General features: G+C 55.2%; 1 protein-coding gene across 2 annotated transcripts; it reads right to left on the bottom strand.

Moving 5' to 3' along the window:
• Positions 1–487: 487 nt before the first annotated feature.
• Positions 488–23768, bottom strand: UNC45B (unc-45 myosin chaperone B). 2 transcript variants are annotated; one of them, XM_044456167.1, is made up of 20 exons: positions 23654–23768; positions 21262–21423; positions 20117–20153; positions 18669–18844; positions 17944–18033; positions 17651–17818; positions 16521–16689; positions 15127–15297; positions 13909–14080; positions 13056–13356; positions 11282–11376; positions 10359–10500; positions 9367–9507; positions 9067–9194; positions 8400–8466; positions 7199–7312; positions 6154–6269; positions 4076–4193; positions 3534–3689; positions 488–1603 (listed from the first exon to the last, which is right to left on the bottom strand). In XM_044456167.1, the coding sequence occupies exons 2-20, from the start codon at positions 21421–21423 to the stop codon at positions 1337–1339; spliced, it is 2790 nt and encodes a 929-aa protein (XP_044312102.1). In that variant the 5' UTR covers positions 23654–23768; the 3' UTR covers positions 488–1336. The 2 variants fall into 2 exon arrangements, with proteins under 2 accessions (XP_044312102.1, XP_044312103.1); XM_044456168.1 differs by lacking the exon at positions 23654–23768 and having other exon boundaries at positions 18669–18798; positions 21262–21417.
• Positions 23769–25420: the final 1652 nt, after the last annotated feature.

Here is a 25420-nt window from a genome sequence, read left to right as displayed (position 1 = left end):
CGGTCGCTGCCGGCAGTAAGCACTCAGCGCGCGACCACACGACCGATCCCGAGCCGAGCAGCGCCCTCACCATCAGCACGGACACACAAGCGGCCCGCAGGCGATTCAAAATCACTCCATTGGAAAAATCCGTCAGAAAAAGGTGCTGGAATGCGTTCTATGACAAAAAAAGCCCTGGATGTATGTAATGGGATGAGACAGGAATTGCATGAAGTACGCTGGCAGAAAGGCCGTGAACCCTCCAGCACCAGCAAATGGGGAAAAGGGGAGGCTTCTTGTGGACGGGGGGGGGGGGGTGTAATAAAAAGAAACGAGTGGGCGACGCTTGGTGGGCCTGCTTGCTTGGGACACCCACTTTGCAAATGCATTCCATGTACTAGCGCTGCTTGGAGCTGTGCGGTGTGGCGGTGACTGTGGAGAGGTAAATCCACTGCTCACATTTCCTTCCAGGCAAAAACATTTGACATATTTGTTCTGAACAAAGGGAGAACCATGTGCCCTTTTATTACTAAACCACCAGCCTGTGACTACAGTCGAGGAACGGTGAGTCTACATAAAAAAAACAGCTTTTCCCTTTGACAAGCCAAAAATAATACATAGATGGTGAGCTTAATATGTGCATAAACCTCTAAAAATCAAACGTACTTTCTATAAAAATATTTCACACGGCTTTGAACCTGCTGGATTTACCCTACAAAGCCCTACATGGGTTGGGACCCTGATACCTGATGACCTGACTCTTCGGCATCTGAAGTCTTCCTCCAAGAGCCACCACCCAGGAAGGCTCGTCAGCGGCGGGAACAGAGAGGGCCTTCCCAGTGGTGACCCCCAATTATGGAATGATTTCCCCACTGTGGCTCCTCCTGGCACCAACTCTATTTTGGCACCACGTTACGGGTGCCTTCTGCTCTCAGGAACTGCATAGTATTTAACACAGCTGGTTTTTTATTGCAATTGTTTTTAGCTGTTTAAATCGCACTGAATTTTGTATATCGAAACTTGGTGTGATCCGTATTTTTGTTCATGCTTTTCTGGATTGTTGTTAACCACCCAGACAGCTGTGGCTACAGTGCAGGAAGAGAATGGATCAATAAAATGATGTTGGATCCCACTCCTGTTTCCAAAGACCACGAATCAGCAATTCAGAAAGAGCCTTTCCTCACAGAAGTAGTGTCTCAGGATGGCTGTGTATGGTGTGCCATTCTCAAAGTTGTGGAAACACTTTTTTTTAAAGCACATTCAATACATAGTCTCCCCCTACCCTGCCTTGCCCTCACACACACACACACAATGTCTCTAGTCCTCATCGTCTTGGACTTCTGTGGCTTCTGCATCCCTAAGGCTGCGACACGGGTTTGATCAGCCCATAATCCATGCACTTCACGAGGCAGTCGCGGGCCACGTTGAGGACGTGCTGTCTCCTGGGGTCATCGGCCTGCTTGCCGATGATGGTTAGGATCTCCAGCATCTCGCTCTCCACCAGCTTCTTCGCCAGCTCTTTGTCTGCCTGGATCAGGTTATAAACGACGACCAGCCCGCGGTGCTGGACGTCCAGCCTGTCGTGAAGGCACAGCCTCTGCAGGATCTCCAGCCACTGGGTTGTCTAAAGGAATCGGGATGGTTAGGGCATTTCCACCGTGAAGCTCCTGCACTTGGCAGACTGAGAGGCCACGACTGTTTTCCCTGACATTGTTTTAGCTGTTGAAGTGGTTTTAAATTGTGCCTACTGCAGGGCTGTGCTCATTTCGTTGCCTCTGTATTTTATGCTGCATTGCATTCCTGTGTGTGTGCCGTGGTTTGTGAATTGCGGGGAACTGCCCAGAGAGCTCTGGCTACTGGATGGAATAGAAATGGAATAATAACGATTACCCCTTCTCAGAGGCAGTATATCTATCTACAGCAATTGCTGGGGAACATGGGTGCACTCCTGTCCCGCTTGAGGCTTTCCCCCCTTTGGGCATCTGACTGGCCCTCTGTGTAAACAGAATGCTGGAGAGTCAGTGCAGCGAAGGGCCACAAGGTTGGTGGCCGGTTCGCAGGGGAAGCCGCATGAGGCGAGACTGAGGGAACTGGGTCTCTTCAGCCTGGAGAAGAGGAGACTCGGAGGGGATCTGTTGGCGACATGCAGGTATGTGAGGGGGTGTCACACGGAGGTGGGCAGAGACCTGTTCTCCCCTGCAGAGGAAGGCAGGACGTGCTCCAACGGAGCCAAGCTCAGGGAACCCAGGTTGCATTTGAATGCCAGGAAGCACTTCCTGATGGTTAGGACCCCAGGATATGGAATGGGCTTCCACGGAAGGTGGTCAGACTAGATGGCCCAGGAGACCCCTTCTGACTCGCTCTGTTTCTATGTGTCTGTATTACTATCTGAGAACAGAGCAGTGCAAATGAGACAGGTAACCCTCAAAACTTATGGAATAGATTTTATCTACTAACTGAGCTGATTTCGCACTAGGAACTTTCAGGGCTGTTTTTCTGCAACCAGCTAAATGTAAAATGAAAACATTTGTTTTACATAGTGTGTAAGTACAGGTTATCCAGAAAGTTATTCCCTGTAGCCAAGATCCTTCTAGTCAGTATTTCATGAGCAGAGCTGGCTGGAGCCAGGGGTCAGACTAGATGGCCCGGGACCCCTTCTGACTTGCTCTGTTTGTTGCTGTTTCTCATCAGTACAACACATTCAGTAAAAGCCCTCCATAACTCTGTTGCTTCTGCCTCTGTTTCCTGTGAAGGGCTGCAATAGTGAGGCATTACTCAGTCTCTGGTTTCTTCCTCAGGCTTTGTTAGTTTCCTCTCATCCCCCACTCTTTGCTAATTGAACTGTGCTGAGCAGGCAGCAATTAGAAAAAGAAGCCAGAAAAGGGAAACTTCTAATTAATGGCATAGTGGCCCTAAAAAGCTTCCGCAGGACTTTGCAGATGCATTCAAAGTGGTGAGAAGCAGGGGAAGGTAAGTGAGCAGAAAACGGATCTCCAGATGTTTTGCGCTCCCAGCATTCCTAACTATCGGCAATTTTGGCAGGGGCTTGTGGAAGCAGAAGTCCAAAGCGGTGGAAGATCTACCTTTGGCCCTTGCCTGCCAGTAGCAGGAACACGTCTTGTGGGCCTTTCTCATCTCAGTCGAGCTCTAGGGAAGTCCTAACTAGCAGGAGTGTCCTTCAAAAGCTCCAGCTTTGACTACGTCCAGCAAAGTCCCAGCTGCGGCATGGGGCAGCCCTTGAAGACATTCTGGGAACCGGCTGCAGCAGGTCCCGGGTGCGCCTCCCTCCAGAGGCTGTTGGGGCCGGGAAGTCTGAAGGCTTCCGCCGGTTTCGTGCCAGCCAGTTTCCAGGCCCAGTTCAAGGACTCGGCCAGAACTGTTACAGCCCCGACTGGCTTGGGTCTGTGCCGCTTTGAGGACTGCCTGCACCCGCACCCTGCTGCCCGTGTGTTTGGGCTCGCCAGGAGTCCCAGAATGCCTCCGCAGAGCTGTTTCTGGTGACAAAAGTCACTTCGGAACCCACAGGCAGGTGCTGAAATGCAAACGGGCCTTACCACTTCCGTCAGCTTAAAGCAGAGCCTCTTCTGCGCAGCTGTGAGCATCGCCAGGGCGCCGGCGGCCGCGTTCTGAACTTTGTCGTCGTCCTCCCCGCACAGGAGTATGACCAACTTGAGCCTGTCATTCCCATCCGCTACAAACCTCTCCTGAACCTGGCAGAGGAGGAGTGGGGGATTCACCCAGGGGCCTGAGGAGGCGAGGAGCAGGGCTGACCACCCGGAATATCAGCCTGGAGCAACTTGGTTGTTCCTGCTGCTGGGAGAGGCATTTCAGCCTTATAAAGGGGGAGGGGGAATTGCACAAAGGGCAGGCCTGGAGGAAAGGGGGTGGCAGGGAAGGAGGCCGGGCCACTGGGCCCCCCAGCATTCCACACCAGACAGGCTCGCGCCAGCAGAAGACAGGCAAAACTGGCTGGCTGAGGATTGCCCGGTGGGGCGGCCTCCGGCTGCGGGAATCTGGGAGTGTCAGCCCAGTCCTTCCGGGAGCCACCCAGCTGGGAGAGCCGAGCCTGCAGCGCCGGGGTGGGTGGCTGCAGTACCTCCTTGTTGACGACGAGGTTACACATGCACTCCGTGGCCGCCTGCCGGAGCTGGTCGTGCTTTTCAAACATGTAGTTCTCGATGTCTGGCAGGGCCTTCTCTTTGATGATCTTCAGCCTGGAAAACAGTGTGCAGTGCGGGGTCGGAGAGGGAGGCCCCCAAGCGTGCGGTGGGGGAGCCAGTGGCGGGTGCCTCTCCCAAGGACTGGACCGCTGCAGCCGGGCTGGATCAGGCCGTCCCTGAGCATTCGTACGTGAGGCACCCACAACTGACAACCGCCGGTCTGCATGCGCCCCGCGCCACACTCCCCCCTCCGGGGCCCTTCCCACACTTTGCAGACGTGTCTGCGTCTTGTTTTGCCTTTAGGAGGGAGGAAAGTGCCGCTGAATCTCAAACGTGGGCATGAAATGGCCAGGGCGACTTATTTTATATTGTTATTTTGTATTTTAACTTAATGTTTGTATTTTAACTTATGTTGTGAGCCGCCCCGAGGCTTCGGCGAATGGGGCGGCATAAAAATGTTTTAATAAATAAATAAATAAAATGCTCACGTGTTCATGCAGTCCTGCTCCACGGCCACACCACTGAGCAGAGGGGACATGCAGAAAGGCAGCGAGAGGGAAACTCCCGGGAAAATGTGCCAAGGAGCCAATGTGAATCGCCGAAAGGATCCTGAAGCAGGAGCCTCAGAAAAGTGGCAGGCTAAAAGGCTTGGCTAATGGCAGAAAGTGAAGAGGAACTAAAGAGCCTCTTGATGCGGGTGAAAGAGGAGAGCACAAAAGTTGGCTTGAAACGCAACATTAAGAAAACTAAGATCATGTTAAGCTCAAGAAAAGATCACCTCCTGGCAAATAGATGGGGAAGAAATTGAGGTAGTGACAGATTTTATTTTCCTGGGCTCCAAGATCACCGCATATGGGGACTGCAGCCAAGAAATTAAAAGACGCTTGCTCCTGGGGAGGAAAGCTATGGCAAATCTAGACAGCACACTAAAAAGCAGAGACATCACCCTGCCGACAAAATGCATATAGTCATGGCTGTGGTTTTCCCAGTTGCAATGTATGGCTGTGAAAGTTGGACCATAAGGAAGGCTGAGCGCCGAAGGATTGAGGCCTTTGAATTGTGGTGCTGGAAGAGACGCCTGCGAGTCCCTTGGACCGCAAGGCGATCAAACCGGTCAGTCCTGGAGGAGATCAGCCCTGGCTGCTCTTTAGAAGGCCAGATAGTGAAGATGAAACTCCAATACTTTGGCCACCTAATGAGAAGGAAGGACTCCCTGGAGAAGACCCTGATGCTGGGAACAATTGAGGGCAAAAGGAGAAGGGGATGGCAGAGGATGAGGTGGCTAGATGGAGTCACTGAAGCAGTCGGCGTGAGCCTGAGTGGACTCTGGGAGATGGAGGAGGACAGGAAGGCCTGGAGGAATGTTGTCTATGGGGTCGCGATGGGTCGGACATGACTTTGCGACTAACAACAAAAGCCTTGGCAAGAACAGCCCCACCTAAGCGGCAGGTTCCTGAGGTTTCCCTTCTCTTTTCTCAGGATTAGTTCCTTATGAATTATTGCTTTGGGCTATTTGTGTGATTTCTTGATGTGGGCATTGGATCGTAATGTTTATTGTGATCATCAGGAAAGACTGGATAATGTAACATGTAAATTTATGCAAACACATCCAGAAAAGTGGCCTCCGCACTCCCATGCCCTTTGATTGCTGGGTGACTGTGAGTGTTTCGGATTTAATTGAGCAACCCTATACATCCATCTCATTTGCCTCCCTGACCCTTTTTTTTTTTTTTGACTTTGTGGTATTCATATGTACATCTATCATAAAGCTTGTAAAAATGGCCCCGTCTTTCAGGTGCCGCCAGATGCTTTGGTGCCACACACAACCCGGGTCACTTTCCCTCTGGACACAAATGCAGACAGTCAGAGGGGAAAAGACAGGCCACGTGAAGCAAGAAATGCAGGGAAGTCGCCAATATAAAACACGAGGGTGAACCAGGAAGGTGCGCGGAGGGAGAGTGAGATTGTGAGGAGGGGGAGTTGGGGGCATCGCTCGATTGTTTGTGCCGCTCACCGGAGCTTGTCGCTTCTTCCGGAAAAGTTGGTGAGGCCCAGCAAAGCCTCGTAGTTCTGCAGCCCGTCTCGCTCGGTGTTCAGTAAGCTGACCAGCGGCCGCACAACTTCGTACACCTGGAATGGGGGGAGAAGCGACGTCCGGGGATTGCCTCGGCCAGACGCCACGTGGCCAAGGCAGCCGGCGGGGCTGTGGGAAGTCAGGTCCAACCTGCCTGGCTGGGAGCAATGGCAGTTGCCACTCGCCGACCCTGGAGGACGCCGGGCTGTGGGAGGCTGCCCCGGGAGAGACCAGTCCTCCGGAAACGCTGCAGCACACGCCCTTGCTGGGACCGATGCCACAGACACGCTCCCGAGGAGAGCCCAGAAACCCCCATACGCACCGCACCCATGTTCCTCTCCACCAGAAGCACTTCTTTTGCGAACCTGGTGAATCCTAATGGCCCACCAGAGACCACACACCCCAAAATGTTTTGCGTTGCAACAGGGGAAAATATTTCTCCTCGGGAATGGGCTGAGGTGAAGGCCTGGAGTGTCCTTTCCTGGAGAGCGATCCTCGCAGGGGTGACGGGACACTTAGGCTACTGCAGTGGGCTCAGTGTGGGGCTGCCCCCAGGGCTGGGGTAGAAACCGCAACTGGGCAGAGCCCCTTCTCTCCAAGTTACCCTCCCAACAGCCCCGCGAGCCAGGTGAGGCTGAGAGCCAGGGGCTGGCAGAAGCCAGCCATCCCATAATTATCACTGCTGGCTGCGAACTAGACCTGGATCTCCCACGTCCAAGTCCTACACTCTAGCCATTGCACCACAGTGCCTCTTGCACGGATGACAGCCGCAGCCCTGTTAGCCAAAGATTCGGTCCCTGGAATCTCCAACTGAAAGTGGTCATGAGTGGGTCTGGGACCCTTTGCTGCCGGCCAGAGTCGTCACAGCTGGGTTGGACCAACCAGGACTTTGAGCCCTGGGCGCTCCTCTCTCTGTCCAGCTAAGGCAGTCTAGTCCGTTCCACCAGGGTGGAGTGCGAAAGGTGCTCCCCAAGCAGCGACTCACCCGCTCACCGGGGAATGCGATGTCTGGATTGGAGATGGCAGCAATTTTGGCCAGTGCGTGGGACGCTTTGATTTTGCCAACCTCGGTGCCTTCCAGAGCCAGCGGGATAAGGGCCTAAGGGCGCAAGAAAATAAGAAACGAAGGCACGGTAGGGTACGAAGTCATATTTTCACCGTAGCATCTCCAAAGCATCAAGGTAGTTTCTCACAGTGCAGATGTACCGGGGGGCGGCCATCTCTCTCTCTCTGACTGGGTTCAGGCAGCACGAGAACCCCGGGCAAGGGCTGAGAGGGGTTTGCTCTTGAGATGTGAGCAACCATGTCGTCTCTGCACCCAGCCGCACTGGCACATCGCAGCTTTTTAACCTGGAGCAACCCATGGAGAGAACCAAACCCTGCTTTGGTGTCGGGGTGTGAATGGTGTGCTGTTTGTGGTTAACAAACCATGGTGGTGGTTAACCTGTTGCAGTGTGCTTGCGTTCCTGGAGGCCTAAGAGGCCCAGAAGAAAAGGGAGAATCAAGGAGCGTGATGGGACGGACCAAGACTGAGGTATTTTGCACAGCAAAAACGAACGCCGGGAACATAATAGATAAGATAAGCCCATAATAGAGAAGTACCATCGAGAGAGGAATGGAATCTGGTGAACATGCCTTTCCATGTTAAAGGAAGACCAGTACATTCCGCGTCTGCTTTTGCCCAGACGAGCTCACTGTTCGAAGCAGTTTGGACGACTGAGGTATAAAATGCCCAGCTCCCGCGTGTGCCAGGACAGCGCCGCAACCGGGCACGACAGCCCTCGGCACCGCCGCAGGAGGCTCCGCTGGCTGCGTGTGAGTATCGGACGAATGCGAGTGTGAATGAGGCCTCGTTTGATAGCGCTGCTGCTGATCGCTAAACTAGCATTCTTACTCTTTTGTATTCTTTATATCATAGAAAAAAATGTTACACGCATAGTGTTTAAAACCAGATCAAGCGTTCAGTCTCTCTTTGATAAGGGTTTTCCTGGGAAACCTGATAGTCTCTTCTTTACTGGATCAAGGACGGTTTTATTTCAGTCACAAACACACACTGAAGCTATACCCAGACTAACGTTGTCTGAACGCAGTCTCTCTCACTCTCATCCTCTCTCTCTCTGAGTTTTAGGACATTTTTCTGTCCACGCATGCATAGGTTTGCACCCTAAATAAATAAAATCCATTACCTTTCCACCCCCTTGAGCAACAATGGTGCCACGGTCCTTGGAATCTTCACACAATGCAAGAAAAACTCTGCCAAAAATGGAATAAAAACGCGTTATGAACATTGACCGTCAACATTCCATGGCTAATGAGCAAGATCAGTTCTTCATGGGGTGCTCTGGGGCAACCTGGCTCCCCTTTGCTTATCGTTCTGAGACATTCCAGGCCCAACAAAACTTTCCTGTTTGTGGCGTGCAGCTCTGGATGGGATCTCTTTCCTCCACACAGCCCCAGACATGCGCAGCCGGGTCATTTTCTGCTCTTAAAGCTGCAATTTGTGACTTAAGCGTGGTGGTCGGGCAGGGGCCCAAAACCTTCCCCTCCTCCCCCAGCAAACCTCAGGCCTCCTGAACAAGCCAGCTCCCTCTTCTTTCAGAGTCTGCTGTCCCGATGAGGTGCCAAATGGGCTGTGCTATTAATGCCACCTGCCTCGGTCCTGAAATATCCATTCAGGGAATACCTTTGGCGGTGCACTTTGACCATGAGATTCCCAAGCGGTCACCCGACATCTTTCAAAGGTGACGTTCACATCCCCGCCTGCACCTGACATTTCAGCCTTTACGAAAAGCACTCCCCTTCGTGCCCCTTTATGTCCGGAGGCACGTCAACCCCGAGAGAGCCGCATGTTACCTGGCCAAGAGCTCTTTGGTCTGATCTGTCAAAATGGCACTGTCTGCCTTCACCATGCAAACGAGCGCAGAGACGATGCCAGCTTTGATCAGACGTTTCACCCGCTTGACAACGAAGTCCTTTTTGTCCTGCAGGAGGGGCAGGGAAGAGAATGGAGCAAGAGTCATGCCTGCTCTCCGTCTCAGGCTCCGGGGCAGCCCTGCCCAAGCTCCAGAAAGCGTGGGCAGCAGGCTGGCAGCAGCCCCGCGGAGCTATCTGCTCATCTGCGGAACCGGCCGATGTCAAAAGCGGGCTGCATACTTTCGGATGCTCCTCGGGGACGTGCTGTTTCGAAAACTTAGCCAGCTGCACAAGTTCCGGGATGATCTCCTTGACATCGTAGCTGTTGGTGCAGTTCACCAGGACGGAGGCCACGGAGTACAAGATGGTCTTGTCGCTCGTCTGCATGCAGAAAACCTCGTTTCATTTTCATGCCACTTAACAGACATCCACACCACCCAATAGCAAATGCTCTCTGGGTGGTTTGAGAAAGATCAAAAACCTTACAACTATAAATTAAGATCAAAAAACTTAAAACTGTGTAATATAAAACCCATGGACATGCAACCATCCCGGATCACAGCACGAGCACATCCCAACAACCAACAATAAAAATCCAGAGCCCAATTAAAGCCCTTATTAAATGCTTAATTAAGAGACTAATGTTGCTGCTGGCAGGCCTTGCCAGGAGGTTGACTCCCCCAAAGCCTCATTGGGAAGTTCCAGGACTCCCCAAAGGAGGCACTGGGAGAAGGGCCTTAGATGATGATGATGATGATGATCTGCTTTAGATTTATATCCCACCTTTTCTTCCTCTTGCCAGGGGAAGCATAACACTGTATATAAAAGGGCCACTGGAAGGAACTAAACTCTTCAGTCCAGGGGGTTCCTCCTTTGAGCTTCACCTCCCCTGGCATCCTTTCCTCCTTGGTCTTGGGGTGCTGACTCTTCAAATTCCATTTTGGAAACGACCTTCCGGTGGCAGCCAAGGCCAAAGGATGAACCACCCTCTTGCAAGCTAAGCAATCCCTGGCAGTGAGCAGGCTCGGGGTGGCGGGGTGGCCCTCCACAGCTCCCCAAACAGCTCTGGCCTTCAGCTTTGCCCACTGAGAAACTGCATTCAGCTCTTGGGCCGAACGGCGTTCAGCACGTCACTATACGCACGGGGAACGCAATCCGCCAACATGCACGGTTCTGCCGGGGGCCGTCGGCCCGTGCGTTGCCCGCATGCGTGCGCTGGCGGCCCGCCCTACCTTGGCCAGGTCAAACATGGCTTGCATGGCTGGCTCGTCTTCCACAAAGTCATCCTTGACGTCCGCATCCAAGGTCAAGTAGGCAAGCCCCTCGATGGCCCATTTCCGAGTGCGCGTGTCGATGGCTGGATTGCAAAGCCACCTAGATGGCAAGGAGGTCGATACTCGCCCACTTTTCGGAAGCTTCACTGGGACGAAATCCGATCCGCCGAGCAGGCAGCTTTTGCCTCGGGACCCTTTGCACCCAAGCCCCCTGCACAGAGCCCTGGGCCACCACACCGCTCGGGCTGCCCTCCTATCTGCCCCCCACCCCGTTCCTTTCAGTTTTCCATCCCTTGGGCTCGCATGAGTGGGCATGTCGTGAGCGGAGCCGGCTGGAGCCGGGGGTCAGACGAGATGGCCCGGGAGACCCCTTCTGACTCGCTCTGTCTCTATGAGCAACTGGCACTGCCTCCCGCAAGTGCTGCCCGCTGCGACCGACCAGCAACGAGGCTGATAAGCTCTGGCAAGACAAATAACTCCAGCTGCTACCATCTCGCCTGCAGAAAAGAGCAGGACTGCGCAGGTGCATGCATGTTTTGTAATGCGGGTATTCCACCAGCCTTCCTGAGCTGGGGCTCTTCCAGAAGTGCTGGACCACAGCTCCCAAGATACCCCAGCCAGCACAGTGTCCCCTGGCTGAGGGTTTCTGGGAGCTGCAGTCAACACACCCAGGGGGTGGGGAAGGCTCTCTTGCAGAAATCCAGGTCCTGGAGTCCAAAGATGGCCATCACTGCTACCTCTGACCTTTGCACGAGAAAGCAGCTATGTCCACGCCAGATCAGAAACCTCACCTGTGGGAAGCTACCGGGGAAGGGGCAGAAGGGAGAGAGGCGCAGACATGTGGAATCAATTTCCCCTCCCAAGACGGGTCTGCCACTCACTTTCGGCACTGTCTGGCCAGCTTTTCGGTAGATCCTTCAGCAAATTGCCTCAGGCCGTAGTCGGTGCCGCCGGCCGAGCCAAGCTTGCAGAGACCCTGGCAAGAGAATCGGGAGGCTGTCTGTGCTCTCAGCGCTGGGGAGGAAGAGCCGCTTACCCAATTATGACGCGGGGTGGGGAACCGCGTACCACCTGCCGGCTGAATTCGGTTCTGCAGAAGCTCTCCGGGGGGGACGGGGGCACAGACGAAGGGGCAGGGTCAAAGTGGCAAAAATACCAGGCTATTTTAGCTGAAAGTTGTTGGTGCCAGTAATCAAGGCGTAGGAGTACAGGCAAGGGTTGAGCACAGGCAGAGTGTGGGTTGTTGTGGGACTGTGGGTTATCGTGTTGCCTGAATCCAGTTGCACTAAGAAACCGTGGATCGTTAACCATAAAAGACCCACAATACAACACCTAACAACAATTCATGGGTCCTTGTTATGGCTTGTTTGTGCTTAACAGTTCCTGGTGTGTTAACACGGCTGGGTTCAGACAATCAGTAACCCAGTTCAGCAAATGACGCACCAACCAGCAACCATGCTCAAGGCCTGAGTGCGGGTGATTATGGTGTGTTCAGACTGATCCAAAAAGCTCATTATTTTTCAGAAAACAGCACTGTTACCCATAATCCACTGCCCAGGGGCAACCCATATTCCACTTCCGGCTGCACCGCACAGACCACGAGCTTCCGCTTGCTCGAAGAGCAAGAGCACTTTAAAGCCCCTGACAGAAGGCACTCCAGGAGCAGCCCTGCGGGCTCGTGCCCCAAGGCCCTGATCCAGCACCCTGCATTTTGCAGGATCCAGCTGGAGGAAGCCCACGAGGAAGCCGTGAAGTCCACCCCCCCTGTTGCTTGTCTCCCTGTAGCTGTGACCTAGATGGCTGGACCAGGGCCAGCCTGCCTGGTGGAGGACGGCTCCCCCATGAAGCCGAGGCTGGGCAACCGAGCCGGGGAGCGGCGGGGCGTACATAGCCCTGCTCACCATGCCACCTGTGGCTGGACGGAGCGGGGCGCATGCTGCCAAGCACCCTTGGGGCCAGGCCCGTTTCCAGCCCTCCCACCAGGAGAGGCCAGGATGCAGAAGGCCGCACCCTGCAGATGCCCCGGGGCACGCTGGGGACTTGCGCATCCACCCCATATGGGTGATGTGCGGCACACGCGCGCCAGGAGGCCTGGCTGGCCTCCTCCACCGTCATCTGCCCGCTATGACTGGAGGGAGCAGCGAGAGTTCCCAGCACAGGACTCCCCACGACGGCTCCCCGGGGAGGAGGGACCTGCACGAGCTTGGCTGGGCAGGAGCACAGCTTCGCCTCCCATCACTGGCGCTTCGGAGCTGGCAAGCCTGAGACAGCTCTCCCTGTGCCGGGCGCCTCGGGTCGCCACTGCCGGGCAGCGCCAGGCAGAACCGGGCCCCTCGGACCCCTGCGGAGGGCTCGGGAGCTCGGTCGGCCTTCGCGCAAGGGTGGAGCCTGCGCTTGTCTGGGCGGCAGACGTTTGCCTCGCAGCCGCCCCGGACGTTTTGCGCGTGATGCGGATCCGAACCCGATTAACGTCCCGGCCGGTCCACTGTGGAAGCGGCCTCACTGCTGCCTCCTGCAGCCAGTGCCTTCCAGCTGCGCCAGACTACGCTTCCCATCACTCCCTGGGGGCTGCTGGGGAGGACGGATAGGGGCGAGGCACCCTTCCTCCCCCGGGGGACGGCGTCAATGGCCAGGGGCTGCAGGGGGAACGCTCACCACCAGAGCACGTATCTTGATCTTCTCGTTCTGGGTCTTCTTGTAGATTTCCTTCAGCAGCGAGATGCCGTTGGTGATGATGAAGGTGGCGCGGCTCAGCTTGGTGGACGCGTGGATGAGCGCCTCCACGGCCACCAGCTGGTCGATCTCGCGCTCGGAGCCGCAGAGCGCCACCATCATCTCCATCACGCCCTTCATGCCCAGCAGCTGGTTGCCCAAGTCGAAGGGCCCCTGCAGGATCGCCGACACCATCTGGATGGCGTGCAGCGTCTTGTCCATGTCCTGCGGGTCGATCTTTCTCCTAGGGGCAGGCAGAGGCAGGGAGGGAGGGGGGCGCGGCCCACCTGGGTGAGGGCGGACAGGGAAGGGCGTGATGCCCCCCCCCCCCGGACAGCACCGTAACAATGCGCTTCCCGCACCGCCAGAGGCGCCGCATGGTGGGCTGAGTGCCGTCACCACCACAGGCGTGCTCGGTGTGGGCCTGCAGGGCCACATGAGCAGCTCTTTCTAACCTGGGGGGCAGTGGTGTGGCCCCCGCCACCCCTTTCAGACCCCTCCAGGCTGGAGAGGCAGGGCAGAGGACAGAGCCAAGTGGGCCCGCCACAAGCCTTCGAGGCCCTGGGAGCATCATCCGCGTTGGCCCATCAGGGGAGGCTGCAGTCCCAGCCCGTACTCCCTGCCTCACCCTGCAGCCGCGGCCTCTCCCCTTGGCCTACGAACTATTTCCCCACAGGCCTTTGCTCTGGTTCTCTCGTTTCGGTGTACGCATCCTGACGACGGTCTGTGCCCTCGCTCCGTCTTGCGGCTGGGCCACCCGTGAAATCCAGTGCAGGAACCATGCAGCTGGACTCACTTGATGTATTCTTCACATTGCAGCCTGAAATTTTCTCTCTCGGGGTCACAGCGCAAGTCATCATACAGTTTATTCAGAAGAACTGAAGCTGTCAACTGGGAGTTCTCCGTCAAGGGGAGGCAGTTGGGCATGTCTGGAATCTCGCCAGCAACTTTTAGGATCTTTTTTAGTCCTGTGGGAGGGACAAGGAAGTAGAGGCAGAGAGGAGACGAGAGGGACAGGAGAGAGAGGGAGACGAAGATGAGTTGGAGTTTCCCCCTCTTCCCTCCCCATTCCCTTTCCTTGTGTGTTGCATATTATCATTATCATTATTATTATTATTATTATTATTATTATTATTATTATTATTATTATATTTCTATGCCGCCCCTTGCCGAAGCCTCGGGGCGGCTTACATCTTCTTGGAATGTAAACCTGTGGGCCAGGATGGCCTGATTTTATTGACTGGGTGTAAGCCTTTCCAGAAGATGTTTTGTCAGAGAAGCAGGATAAAAACACTGTAAGTAAGTACATGCAGAGACATAACCTGCCAAAGCTGATGGTCTAAAGGAAAAATCGAGGCAGGCGGAATGCTGGTCTCGTGTATTAATCACAGTCGAAGGTGGCGGGGGCTCCCAGGTTTCCTATTGGGAGTGGCTGGGGTCTTCCTACCACTTTGACCCAGAGCCTCTGTGGCCTGGCAAAACATTGCATGAACCGACTTCCGTTCTGGGTTCACACATAACGACAACACATGGTTTAAACAACCCACCGTTCACAACCAAACAAGAAGCCATGAGCTGGTTCAAGTGTCATGCTTTAACTCTGGGTTGTTTTAACTTAGGAACCGTTGGCTGCAAGCTGCATGATGAGCTTGTGGTCTCCTGCCTTCTCATCGCTTCTATTTCAAATAACAATCCAATAAATCAAGGGCAACTGTTGGGTTAATGACTCAGATCTTCCAGGTTTGCATGCCACAAAACAACCCAGGAGCGATGGGCTCACACGAGAGGGAATGCTTACGCTTTCATTTGCCTTAAGCCATTCCGAGTTTAAACAATGCAGGAATTGCAATCTGGTGCGTGAACTGGTTCTCCTCCTGAGTTGACAAAGCATTAGTTTGTGAGGCTGGGTTTTCACAAGACGACAACCCAGGACTCAACAACCCATAGCATGGGTCAGTGTTGTGCGAACCCTAGCAAACAACAGACAGCAAGAGAGCCTTCAATGTATGCATACCATTATCAATCACAAATAGGGTGCGGCTGTTGTCAGGATGTCTCTGGTCCTGCCTTGGCACATTCTTATTCAGTAAGTTGAGTGCCCGATCCCGGCCTTGTCCAGACACCTTTTTATTAGGAAGCATATCTAGGAGGTGAACCATGATCCCCCTCAGATCCTTCTTTGTGTCTGCATGAAAGGAGAAAGCAGCACAGGGTGGGGAAAACGAGCAAGAACAATGCCGTCGATGCACACGTGTGAATCCCAGTCTGCCGCCTCGTGAAGCCAAACCAAGGCAGGCAGAAGGATAGTTCCGAGTGCCAGCTGAGCTCCCTCCAACAAGAGCCATAGGAGGACGTTGTCTCAGGAGGGAACTGAACCCAGTCAGAGCCCTATGCAAACGGACGAACTGGCACGGTAATCAGCTCCAGCCCGCCTGCGGGAACCGAGCAAGCCCTTGCCTGGTTTTGTGGCTAGAGGCGTCCCTGTGGCTGGGGAGATGGAGGCTCACCCGGGGACACCCTCTGAAGCAGAGGGCGGTGGATGGCTGTGTTTGCCAGGCAGGAGGTCCATGACCACTCTGCCCGAGGAAGTAACCTGCACCCCACCCTCAACCGAGTCCCCGGTGGAAGGTCTGAATGCTGAGGACATGGCAAGGTGCACGGGCCAACTCTTGCTTGCTCCGCGTGAACGCTCTCTCCCGGCTCGAAAGAGCTGCGAGCCTCGGTCACCCGTGCTGAGCTGGTGGAGTTAATTTCCACGAAGGCAGGACAAAAAGTTCGAGGGTTTTTGTGGCTGGGGGCTTCAGGAGAGGGGTTATTCCAGGAGAGCCAGCAAAAGAATACAGGCTGCCAAATATAATTAATGTAATCATATTTCATTTTAAACCACTCTTTATTGCATCACATTGAAAAATCTATGGGGGCCTGGTGAATTTATCAGCCCAGCTGTTCAGATCTGGCCCACAAGTCATGCCCCTTAAAGGCGGAACTAGCTTTGTTTAGAGGAAAAGGGAAGAAGGGGATTCTGACAGAATCAGCGCTGGCACCAGGAAGAACTCACGTGGCAATTAGAAGGATCATCGGCTCATTGATGTTTCTTGCTCATGACTTTTATGTTGCTCACTCTGTATTATGAAGCCAGCTCGACTCCAGAAAAGGCTGAACTAGAACCCTTGTGCCTTGATCTAATGGGGGTGGGGGGGGGGGGGCTGGGCAGTGGCAGAAGAGAGAGAGGCAGCGGCACAGAGAAGGAGTGCAAGAGCGGAAGGGACAGTCGCGGTGGCGCTGGCAGCTGTTCCGAGACAGGTTGTCCCCAAGGGGAAGGAGCCCCTTTCGGGCCACCCAGTGTTACGGAGCTCACTGTGAATCCACCCTAGGCAAGGCTGCCGAACGGCGGAGAATGCTAATTACCCAGCACCAGGGCGTCCTCCTTTCCGTGCTCTTCCTTCTTGCCCTCCCCGGCCAAAGAGTCGATGATGGCCTGCAGAAGGTTGGAGACGGCCAGCGAGATCTCCTCGTGGTCGATGGACATCCAGAGGCAAATGTTGTTGATGCCCAGCGTGCGCAGAATGGCAGTGGCCTGTCCGAAAGGAATGAGATGGCGTGACTGGCCGACAGGCGCTTCCAGGCGAGGCTGTCATCCAGACATGGCGCCTTCCTCCTCAAACCCTCCTCTGCTTCCCCAGCACGAGGTCCATCTTCTTTCCTACTGTGGAGGACCCAGGAGGAGGACGAGCCAGAAGGGCTGCAGGAGACCTTCTGACGCATAGCATTACTCGCCCACAGTCCAGCGGCACCCCGTGTTTTTTTCAGGTTGGGCGCAAAAGAAGACTGATCTGATCCTTTCTATCAACAGAAAGCTGAACCCTGTGACAGGTCTGCATGAATATAATGAAAATAATGCCACTTTTGCACATGTGTTCTATGTGATTTATGCATTTACTTTGCTAATGTGTTTTCACACTTTTAGGAGCACAGGAACTCCTCCTGCAGAGTCACACCATGGCTCCAACTAACTCTGCTGTCGACACTGACCGACAACACATTTCCAGGCAAGCCTTTTTCTTGGAAACTGGACAGCCATCTAAGTGAAGTCGTATAAATCAAACCGCAGGGGGCTGGACCTGATGGCCTTCATGGCCCCTTCCAACTCTACTGTTCTGAGATTCCTGCCCTACTGGCGATGCCACCAGAGACTGAATCTGGAAACCCTGTGGGACACTGACACCAACCGTGTCCAGCAGAACAGGTGGATGTCTCGCTTGGCAGCCGCCATTAGCTTCCGCGATTTCACCCAGTGTCTTCCACGTCTGTGAACCTGCAGGTCTAGAAACTTCCTGCTCTTTTGAAAAATTAAACCCCCGAAGGAGCCAAATTTCCATGCCTGATACCAAATTCTTTCCCATGCATTTGTAGATTCTCAATATACATGCAGAAAACTTGGTTTTATCTCTTCGGCTGAACCGAAGGCCACCCACACCAAGCTGCGGCCACACACCACCGTGAAGACCAGGAGAGTGTTAAGGCCACCCCAGGCTCACCCGTGCCTTGTGTCCTGCACACATCCCTGAAAGGGTCCGAACTGCCGCGAGCATCAGCTCCGGGTTTTTGGTCTCTATGAGCTTCACAAGCAGGTGAAGTCCGTTATTTTGAAAGATCCTCTCTGATCCAGCTTCCTCCCGACCGAGGACGATAAGATTGTTCGCCGCCTGGTTTGGAAAAAGGGCCAAAGAGATGGAAGGAGGAGCAGAACAAAGGAAAGCTGAAAGCTACTCTTAGTGTTGAAATAATCGCAGCAAAGATGGTGTTTTGGGCCTGATTCGAAGCATCTCACCTTCTCTCGCTTCTCTTTCTCACTCTTCTCATCCAACAAGATTTCAAACATTTGCTGAACCCGGGCATCGGTGGAGAACTGCAGGCGGAGCTGCCTCGGGGATGGAGGAGGAAGCTGTCATGAGTTAGTGCACACTTCCCCAAGCTAGTGCCCTCCAAATGTGTCGTTTTCCTCTTCCCTCACCACCCTTCTTCCTTTCATGCTGTATCTTTATTTGGAAAACCTGCAGACGGAGACTGCCTTGTTCGGCACTGCTCTCACGTCGCTGCCATGGGCCACGCGGCCTGGCACAGTGAGGGCTCCAGCCAGCATATCTGAGGAAGGCTGGGCGAGAAGGGCTGAAGAACTGGGGACGGAGCAGAGGTGACTTCGCTTCCTGTGCCGGCTCAGCCCGGAGGCTGGTGCCCGCCATGCCCTCTGTGCTGCAGCTCCATCACCTTTTACCATCAGCCCTCCCGGTGGGGGGCGCTGGGAGCAGCACTCCACAACCCCTGCAGGGAACCAGGTTGATGCCTCCTGAATGGGATGGAAGACGGACTGAGCTGATGGATATCCTGGCTTTCTACCAATTAAAAAGGCGCTCAGTGCAGCTTAACAAGCACAGGAAGTCGATTAACGGTGCAGCCTTGGGCCTGCTGAGGTGCAGAAGGGCCCTCGGCCGCCTGCTGGGGAATGCGGCCATCGCAGGGCCTTTCTTCCCAAATATTTGCCCCACCCGGCGTCACCTTCTCCTGGAGGCTGGCTCCCAGACGGTGAAGGGTCTCCTGGAAGCTTTTGTTCCGTGGCTCGATCGTGGCGCACCGCTGGATGTCCCTGAACGCCTGGTCCAGCTTGCCCAGCTTCTCCATGGCCTGGCTGCGTCGGTACAAGGCCTTAATGTCCGAGGCGTTGATGTCGATTGCTGGGGGGGAGAAAGGGCCGAGCGGCTGCCCCCTGGAGCAAGAAGGGCCGCCCACTCCATCGGCTCGGCCACTGAGCCACCGCCCCCTCCCGCTGCTCCTGCCTGGCCAGGGGCTCAAGCGACCGGCCGGCCGTGCACCTCCGAGGGCGGGAGGGGGAGCTGCCAGCCCAAGGGCCCGGAGTTCCAGGGGTGGGAGGAGCCCAAACTGCAAACCCCACCTGCTGGAAGCTTTCTACCTGTCTGAGGAACATCTCCTTCTAAAGTGGGGGAACTGCCTAAAACAGGAACCGGCGACTGAGCGATGCCTCGAGTCGTGGGGCGCCAGACTGGGCCCCTGGCCAGGCAACCTTTGGCCTCTGGCTGCCACCCGGGAGCTAAGGACCGGGACCTGCCTTTGCTCGCTTTCCTCTTCCCTTGCCATCCCTTTTCATCTAGTGCTGCCCCTCACAGGGATGGGCAGAGGCTATCTTGCTATTGACCTACGCAAGCCACTCTGGGAGATTTTTGGAGCTGAGGACGAGGGTGAACATGCTTTCAGTAAATAAATACGACGTGCACAGTACTTTGTAAAGTACGACAAGCAGTGAGGTCTCTGCCCCGAGTGGCCTGCCATCTGTAAGAGCAAGGCAAGAGGAGAAAATGAGATGCAGGGAGACTGCAGGGGACGAGCAGGGGGAAGTCTGTTGCACCTCTCCAGCCTTAGTTACCAAAATTCATATCCGGCCTCAACAACCGCATGGCAAAAGCGTGTTGATTTTCTGCCATTTTTCAAATGAAAAAGTCTAGAGCCAAATAACTGTCACGCCTATGTATTTCCTCACAGCTATCAGGCCTTCCTACCCCAGAGGCAGGTACCAGCACGTTCAAAAGCTGGCCTCCTGCCTCGTGCAGCCCTCACGAGGCTCGCTGCCTGGCAGGTCGAGAAGTGCATCTGATGGGAAGCTCAGACTTTCCAGCTGCAGGAGGAGGACCAGAGGCCTGCTGGGTGCTGCAGGACTTCAGTTCCCATCATGTTCCAGCCAGCACGGGTGGTGGCTGGGAACGGTGATGCTTCAAGTCCAACAGCACAGCGAGTCTACCCTAGGTTGAAATATAAAGCTTTTATATTTTTTAGAAGGTAAAAGCCTTTTTCTAAGGGCATGGCCTCTTTACCAGCATTTTTGAAACTATGCAGGTGCTTTGACACTAAGCTACTGATGCTCAAATCCAAGTCCCGGTGCAGCCACCACTGCCCCGAATCCCAAGTGCTCCGTCGCCCACTGTCGGGCTTACCTCTCGATGCGTCTGCCGCCGCCTGGGGGTAGTTCTCCTGCGAATTTGGAAAGAAAGGGAAAGTGTGCACAACCGATCCCAAAGGCTGGGCCTGGGGGCCTCCTTCACCCCCTCCCCACAGCCACGTCTCTGCCCCGCCTTGCTGACTACCCCGCAAAGCAGGGGTGTGGAAGGCCTTTCCGGCCGAGGGCCAAAGGCTGCTGAGGAGAGGCTCTTGGGGGCCGCATTGCTGGGCTGGCACGGCCAGTGGGGACAGGGGCAGGGGCAGAACTTCCTGGTGGCCCCTCTGGCTATTTTCTCAATGGGGACTCTGCCATTTCACCCCCCCGCAAGCTGTGGCTTCAGAAGATGGAAGCCGGGCGGGGGGGGGGCATTGCAGGGGAGCAGATTCTGGCTACTGCACGGCAGAAGTTCCCTGGCCGCATCCCGCAGTGGGACAGGCGCCCCCTCCCCAGGTGTTCAAGCGGAGGCTGGGGGGATGCCTGTCAGGATGCGGCTGCCACCAGCCTCAAGACCGAATTGCCGCAAAGCCCTCTCCGTGGGGCTGCCCTGGAAGGCCGAGCGGGTGCTCCTTGGCAGCCTGCAGCGCCTTTGCTGAGGGGGCTGCCCCACAGCCTGCTCACTCCAGGCCAGCCCTGGGGTTTGGGGTTCTGGTGTACAGGGCCCCCAGGCTCCCTGAGAGAGAGCCTCTCCCTCACCAGCCTGCCTGGCCACTGAGGCTACAGAGACCAGTGCCTGGCGCTTCCATGGAGACTCGTGGCCCAGCGGGAAGGGCCCTCACCGTGGTGGCCCCGCTTTCCTGGACCCCTCCCTGCCTCCAGGGGTGCGGCAGGCTCCAAGGCTGCATTGCCTTTATTCCAGGAAGCCTTCCTCGTCGCCCAGCCACTGTTTTACTCGACTGCAGCTTTAAATGTTTTTGCTCTTCTATTTCTTTTCTTGTTTACTGTTCATTGGGGCACCACCGTCTAGCACAGAACCTGGACTGCGCAGTGGGCTGGACTAGATGACCTTCAAGGTCTCTCCTGATTCTGTGCTTCCATGAGCTTAATCCCCTTTTGCAGGAGATTTTCTCGCCCAGGCACTGCCACCCCTCTCTATTTATGAGGCATCCTATGACGGCATCCACGCTGCTCCCATCGGCTCACCTTTTTCAGGAAACATGCTGCGCGGTTTCGATACAGCAGAGCCTGGAGTGGTTTGTCCTTGTTAACCTTAAGAGCTCTGGTGTAGCTTTTAATCGCGTTCTCAAAGTCGTTGGCTTGGAAATACCGATTCCCTTCCTCCTTCAGCTGCACGGGGTCCTCCATCTAGGAAAAGAAGTCCAAAATGCATCAAGGAGCAGCAGCGATTTCGGGAAAAAACTCATCCTTTAAAGAAAATATCACACTGGGCCTCCATCTTCTGGAGGTAGCTGCTTATGCAGAAGCTCAGCCCAAGCGGAGAATTCCTTCCTCCATGAACGCTTTTGCCACTGCTGTATCCCGTTGCTTCATGTTGTCCCTAAACAGGCCTCCCGTCCTTCCAGTGCAAACTCCTTGGGGCAGAGACCTCTTTCTCTCCTCTTAGGTTACACGTGTGCGTGCGTGTCTAAAGTACCCTGCCCCTTAAGGACGCTCCCATTATTAAAATGGGCAAATGGACAACAGGGAGGAGGGGACTGAAAAGAGAAGGTTCAGGGAATGGCGGCCGGAGATGCAGCCCGTGTGGGCCAAGAGTCAGTGACTCCAGGGAGAGCAGGTGCAGCAGAGACACGAGAGAGAGAGAGAGAGAGAGAGAGAGAGAGAGAGAGAGAGAGAGAGAGAGAGAGAGAGAGCGCGCGCGCGCGCGCGCGCGCGCGAGCAGGGCCCGGGCCTGTCTCCCTGGGCAGCCGGGGTTGCGGCACAGGACCTCCCAGAGACTCAGTGAACATTTTGGGGCTCCAGTCCTAGTGGGTCAGCCCTAACACCACCTCTGCACCCCATACATTAAGACATATGCAAACCGACAAGCCTGCTACCATGAATGAGGGGCTCCCAAACTCACGAGCCTTCAGCTGGCTAGGAGTGCTACTCGAACCCAGTCACTGCGCACGGGAAGAAGCGCCTTGTGGAGGGCGAGCTGGCGCAGAGGCCTGCTGCTCGTCCAGCTCCTTGCCCTCCGTGAAGCTGGCAACCCCGAGGGACTCGCCACGGGCCGTCCAGAGGTCCGGATCCTGACCTGCCTGCCCCTACATTGCAGATCTGGTCAGCATTATTATTCCGGCACTGACGATTACCCGTCCGAGGATGCCGGCACGTCGCTGAAGGCTGCCTTGGGAGACGCACACTGTCGTCTCTCCCCGGACTGGCTTTTGCCACAGCTGGCATCAAGCGTGGCATGTCTGGGCCCCTGCCAAGGGTCCACGCCCCAGCCGGGGCCACTGGCACGAGTCCCCGCCGTGCGTCGCGTTTTCCCCGCCACAGCCGCACACTCAGCCGCATCTTGCCTGGCAGTGTGTGTGTGTGCGGGGGAGCAGAAGCGGCTGTGGCCCGCTTACACACTGGGGTTTGCCTGCCGAGCGAGCGACAGCCATGCTGAGGAAGAGGATGAGGAGGGAAGCAACTGGGGGAACTGTGGTGAGGAGGAGGACTCAGGGAGGGAGGCGCCACGTGCCGGGACCCTCCCAACCCTGCAGCCGGCACTGCTCAGGAGCACCCAGGCTTGGTCGTGGGGCTTCGCCACGTTCCGGGCCCTGCCGGCTGGGGAGGCCGGGAGGTGCAGTGCAGCGCCTCCGGGGGCTGCCAGAGGGCAGAAGCGGGTCCCAGGCCTTCGCCCCATTCGCCTGGAAAACCGAAGGCCACCCCGCCCTCGTGCTGACGCGGCCACGGGCCACATGAAGGCTGCGAGAGGGGGCGCAGCCAAAGTCGGCAGGGCTGGAAAGAGGAGAGGACCGCTCACAGGGGCCGACTCCTCTTCCCCAGCGCAGCCTCCCTGCTCGCCTGCCTCCCGTTCTGGCCAGGCAGTGGCGGTGGCCACCTCCAGCTTCCATGCCGGCCCTCTGCCTACCCAGCCGGCACGGGTGGCCACAAGGAGAAGGACGATGAGGGGCACAGGCAGCCGGGGACCATGGCGGGGTCACGCAGGAAGGGGGAGCTCAGCAGGCTCCTCGCTCACAGACCCTCCCAAGATCTTATCTACCTCCTTCAAGTGTATAGTCTCCCTAACTGTATCTGGACAGCTTCTCAGATCTGAAGAAGGCGCCAACCCTAGTGCGCGAAAGCATGTGCCACAGAAGCATGCCTGTCTTTTAGGTGGGTGCGCAGTGGGCACCGCTGGTGTCGCATCCGCCCCTCGGCTGACCGCACTGGGGCAGCCGTATGTGCCTCCGGGACCTGTCGTGGTCGCCTGTCGCCGCGACGAGGAGCAGGGAGGGTCCCCTGCCCAGGGCCCTCCCGCTGGGCTCCATCCTCGGCAACCCCGTTCCGCATGCAAGCAGAAGGCAGAATAGGGGGCGGTGCCAAGGCAAGCCGGGGTCTGTGGCGAAACCTGCCCGTGCCCCCCTCCAAGATCTTTTGGTACCTTCTGCAGTTTCCGAAGCCTCGAGATGTTCGCCGGGGTGGCGCGTTCCCCAGATCGGTCGACGGTGGCCACTCGTCTCTCCCGGGGGGTGTGCTGACACGGATGCCTGCCGGGACTTTAGACAGAGATATTTATAGCTCAATGAAACCGCCATGCGCCAAGGACCACTGCACCAGGAACGAGGCCTGAGGGGGGGCCGCCCGACTTCCAGGAGGGCCACATGGCTTTAAACCCGGTGGAAATGGCGCACCCAAATAATTCACTGAAATGCGCGTTGCAGAATGCGCTCTCCTCTGGGGTAGGGAGAACTGGTGGGCTTGTAAGTGCACAAAGGCCAGTAGCCACCCTGGCTGGACCACCTGGCCGAAATGCACAGACCCCTTCCCTTTCTATTTAAGGAAGTGTGAGACATTTGAAACCCAGGAACAACTGGTTTCCCTCCAGAGTCCAAGGAGAATTCCGGCAGCAGCTGCGAGAGATAAGGCATTCCAGTAGCTTCGAGAAGAGAACAGACCACGGGAGAATCTGCCTTCAGAAATGACATTCCTCCCTAAATGTTTGGAGGGATTCTGGAAAGCTGACTGAGGCGACATACATCTCTTATAAGACATGGAGAGGCAGAGTGGTGCAGTGGTTAGAGCATGGGGCAGCCACACACCAACTATCAGTCTGTCCTACCTCACAGGTCTGTTGTGAGACTAAACAGACTGGTTAGAGGAGCATAAAAGAAAAAAGGTATCATATAAACACTTGCATATATTTTAAGATGTTATAATCTAGTGTTTGGTTGTAAAAGTACAAAACCAAAGGAAATACAGAGATGCAAATTAATTCCTGCGGAATTGGTTCATCATGGAGAACGGCTTACCAATGCTTCAGCATTGTTTTTATTAATTATATTCCTATAGAGCCCAATGGCTGAAACTGTGTGTGCTGTGCAACAGTTCATAAAATTACAAATGACAAATAAAATATTCCACTAACATTTCAATATAAAAATTTTTCAACTATTTAAACTGCTAAAAAGAGTAGCAATTAAAAAAAACTTGGCAATGGTAACAGAGCAGATATAAAGGCTCCATCATATGACATAAAATAACACTGCAAACTTGGCCGGAGCAAATGGGTATTAATCATTTGCCCTGTGCTGCTCCAACAGCATAATGGCTGAAGATATCTGTAAATTTTGCCCTACGGGTCTCTATAATTTCATATAACACTGAGAGCCGGTGCGGTGTGGTGATGAAGAGCACAGATTTGGGACTCAGGTGATCCGGGTTCTAATACCAATTTCACAATGGAGCCAAGTGAGAGCCAGTGTGGTGTCGTGGTTAAGAGCATGGGACCGGGACTCGGGCGATCTCGGGCGATCTGGGTTCGAGTCCTCGCTCAGCCATGGAGCCCACTGGGTGACTTTGGGCCAGTCACAGACTCTCAGCCCAACCTCCCTCACAGGGCTGTTGTGGAAATAAGACTGCGAGCAGTAAGCTGTAAGCCGCATTGAGTTCTTTAAAAAAGAGAACAGGTGGGATATAAATCTACTAAATAAATAAAATATAACATGGCTGAGAAAGCTAGAGAGATGTGCAGGAAAGACGTGCATGATGAAATGCAGGTTAGAATGCTGAATTCAGACACCGCGGTGTCAGGCGGGCCTCTGTGCAAGGAAGGACGCAGGAAGGAAGGGAGGAGAAGGGCGGGAGGAAGCGCGGCAGGAAGGAAAAGGGGCCAAGAAGGCAGGCAGGCGGGCGAGAAGAGGGAGGGAGG

Source organism: Varanus komodoensis, unplaced genomic scaffold (genome assembly GCF_004798865.1).
Source record: "Varanus komodoensis strain SLA01 unplaced genomic scaffold, ASM479886v1 scaffold81, whole genome shotgun sequence".
Classification (NCBI taxonomy): domain Eukaryota; kingdom Metazoa; phylum Chordata; class Lepidosauria; order Squamata; family Varanidae; genus Varanus; species Varanus komodoensis.
The sequence above is the reverse complement of the archived record's forward strand: the minus strand, read 5'-3'. Positions and strand labels throughout refer to the sequence as shown.

Coding starts and splice junctions, on each gene's coding strand:
- UNC45B (XM_044456167.1), bottom strand. CDS start 21,423: ATGGAGGACCCCGTGCAGCTGAAGGAGGAAGGGAATCGGTATTTCCAA. Junction 15,298..16,520: donor GGAGGACGCCCTGGTGCTGG/GTAATTAGCATT, acceptor CCTTTCATGCAG/ACACAAAGAAGGATCTGAGG. Junction 7,313..8,399: donor TTGCTCAAGGGGGTGGAAAG/GTAATGGATTTT, acceptor TTGCGCCCTTAG/GCCCTTATCCCGCTGGCTCT.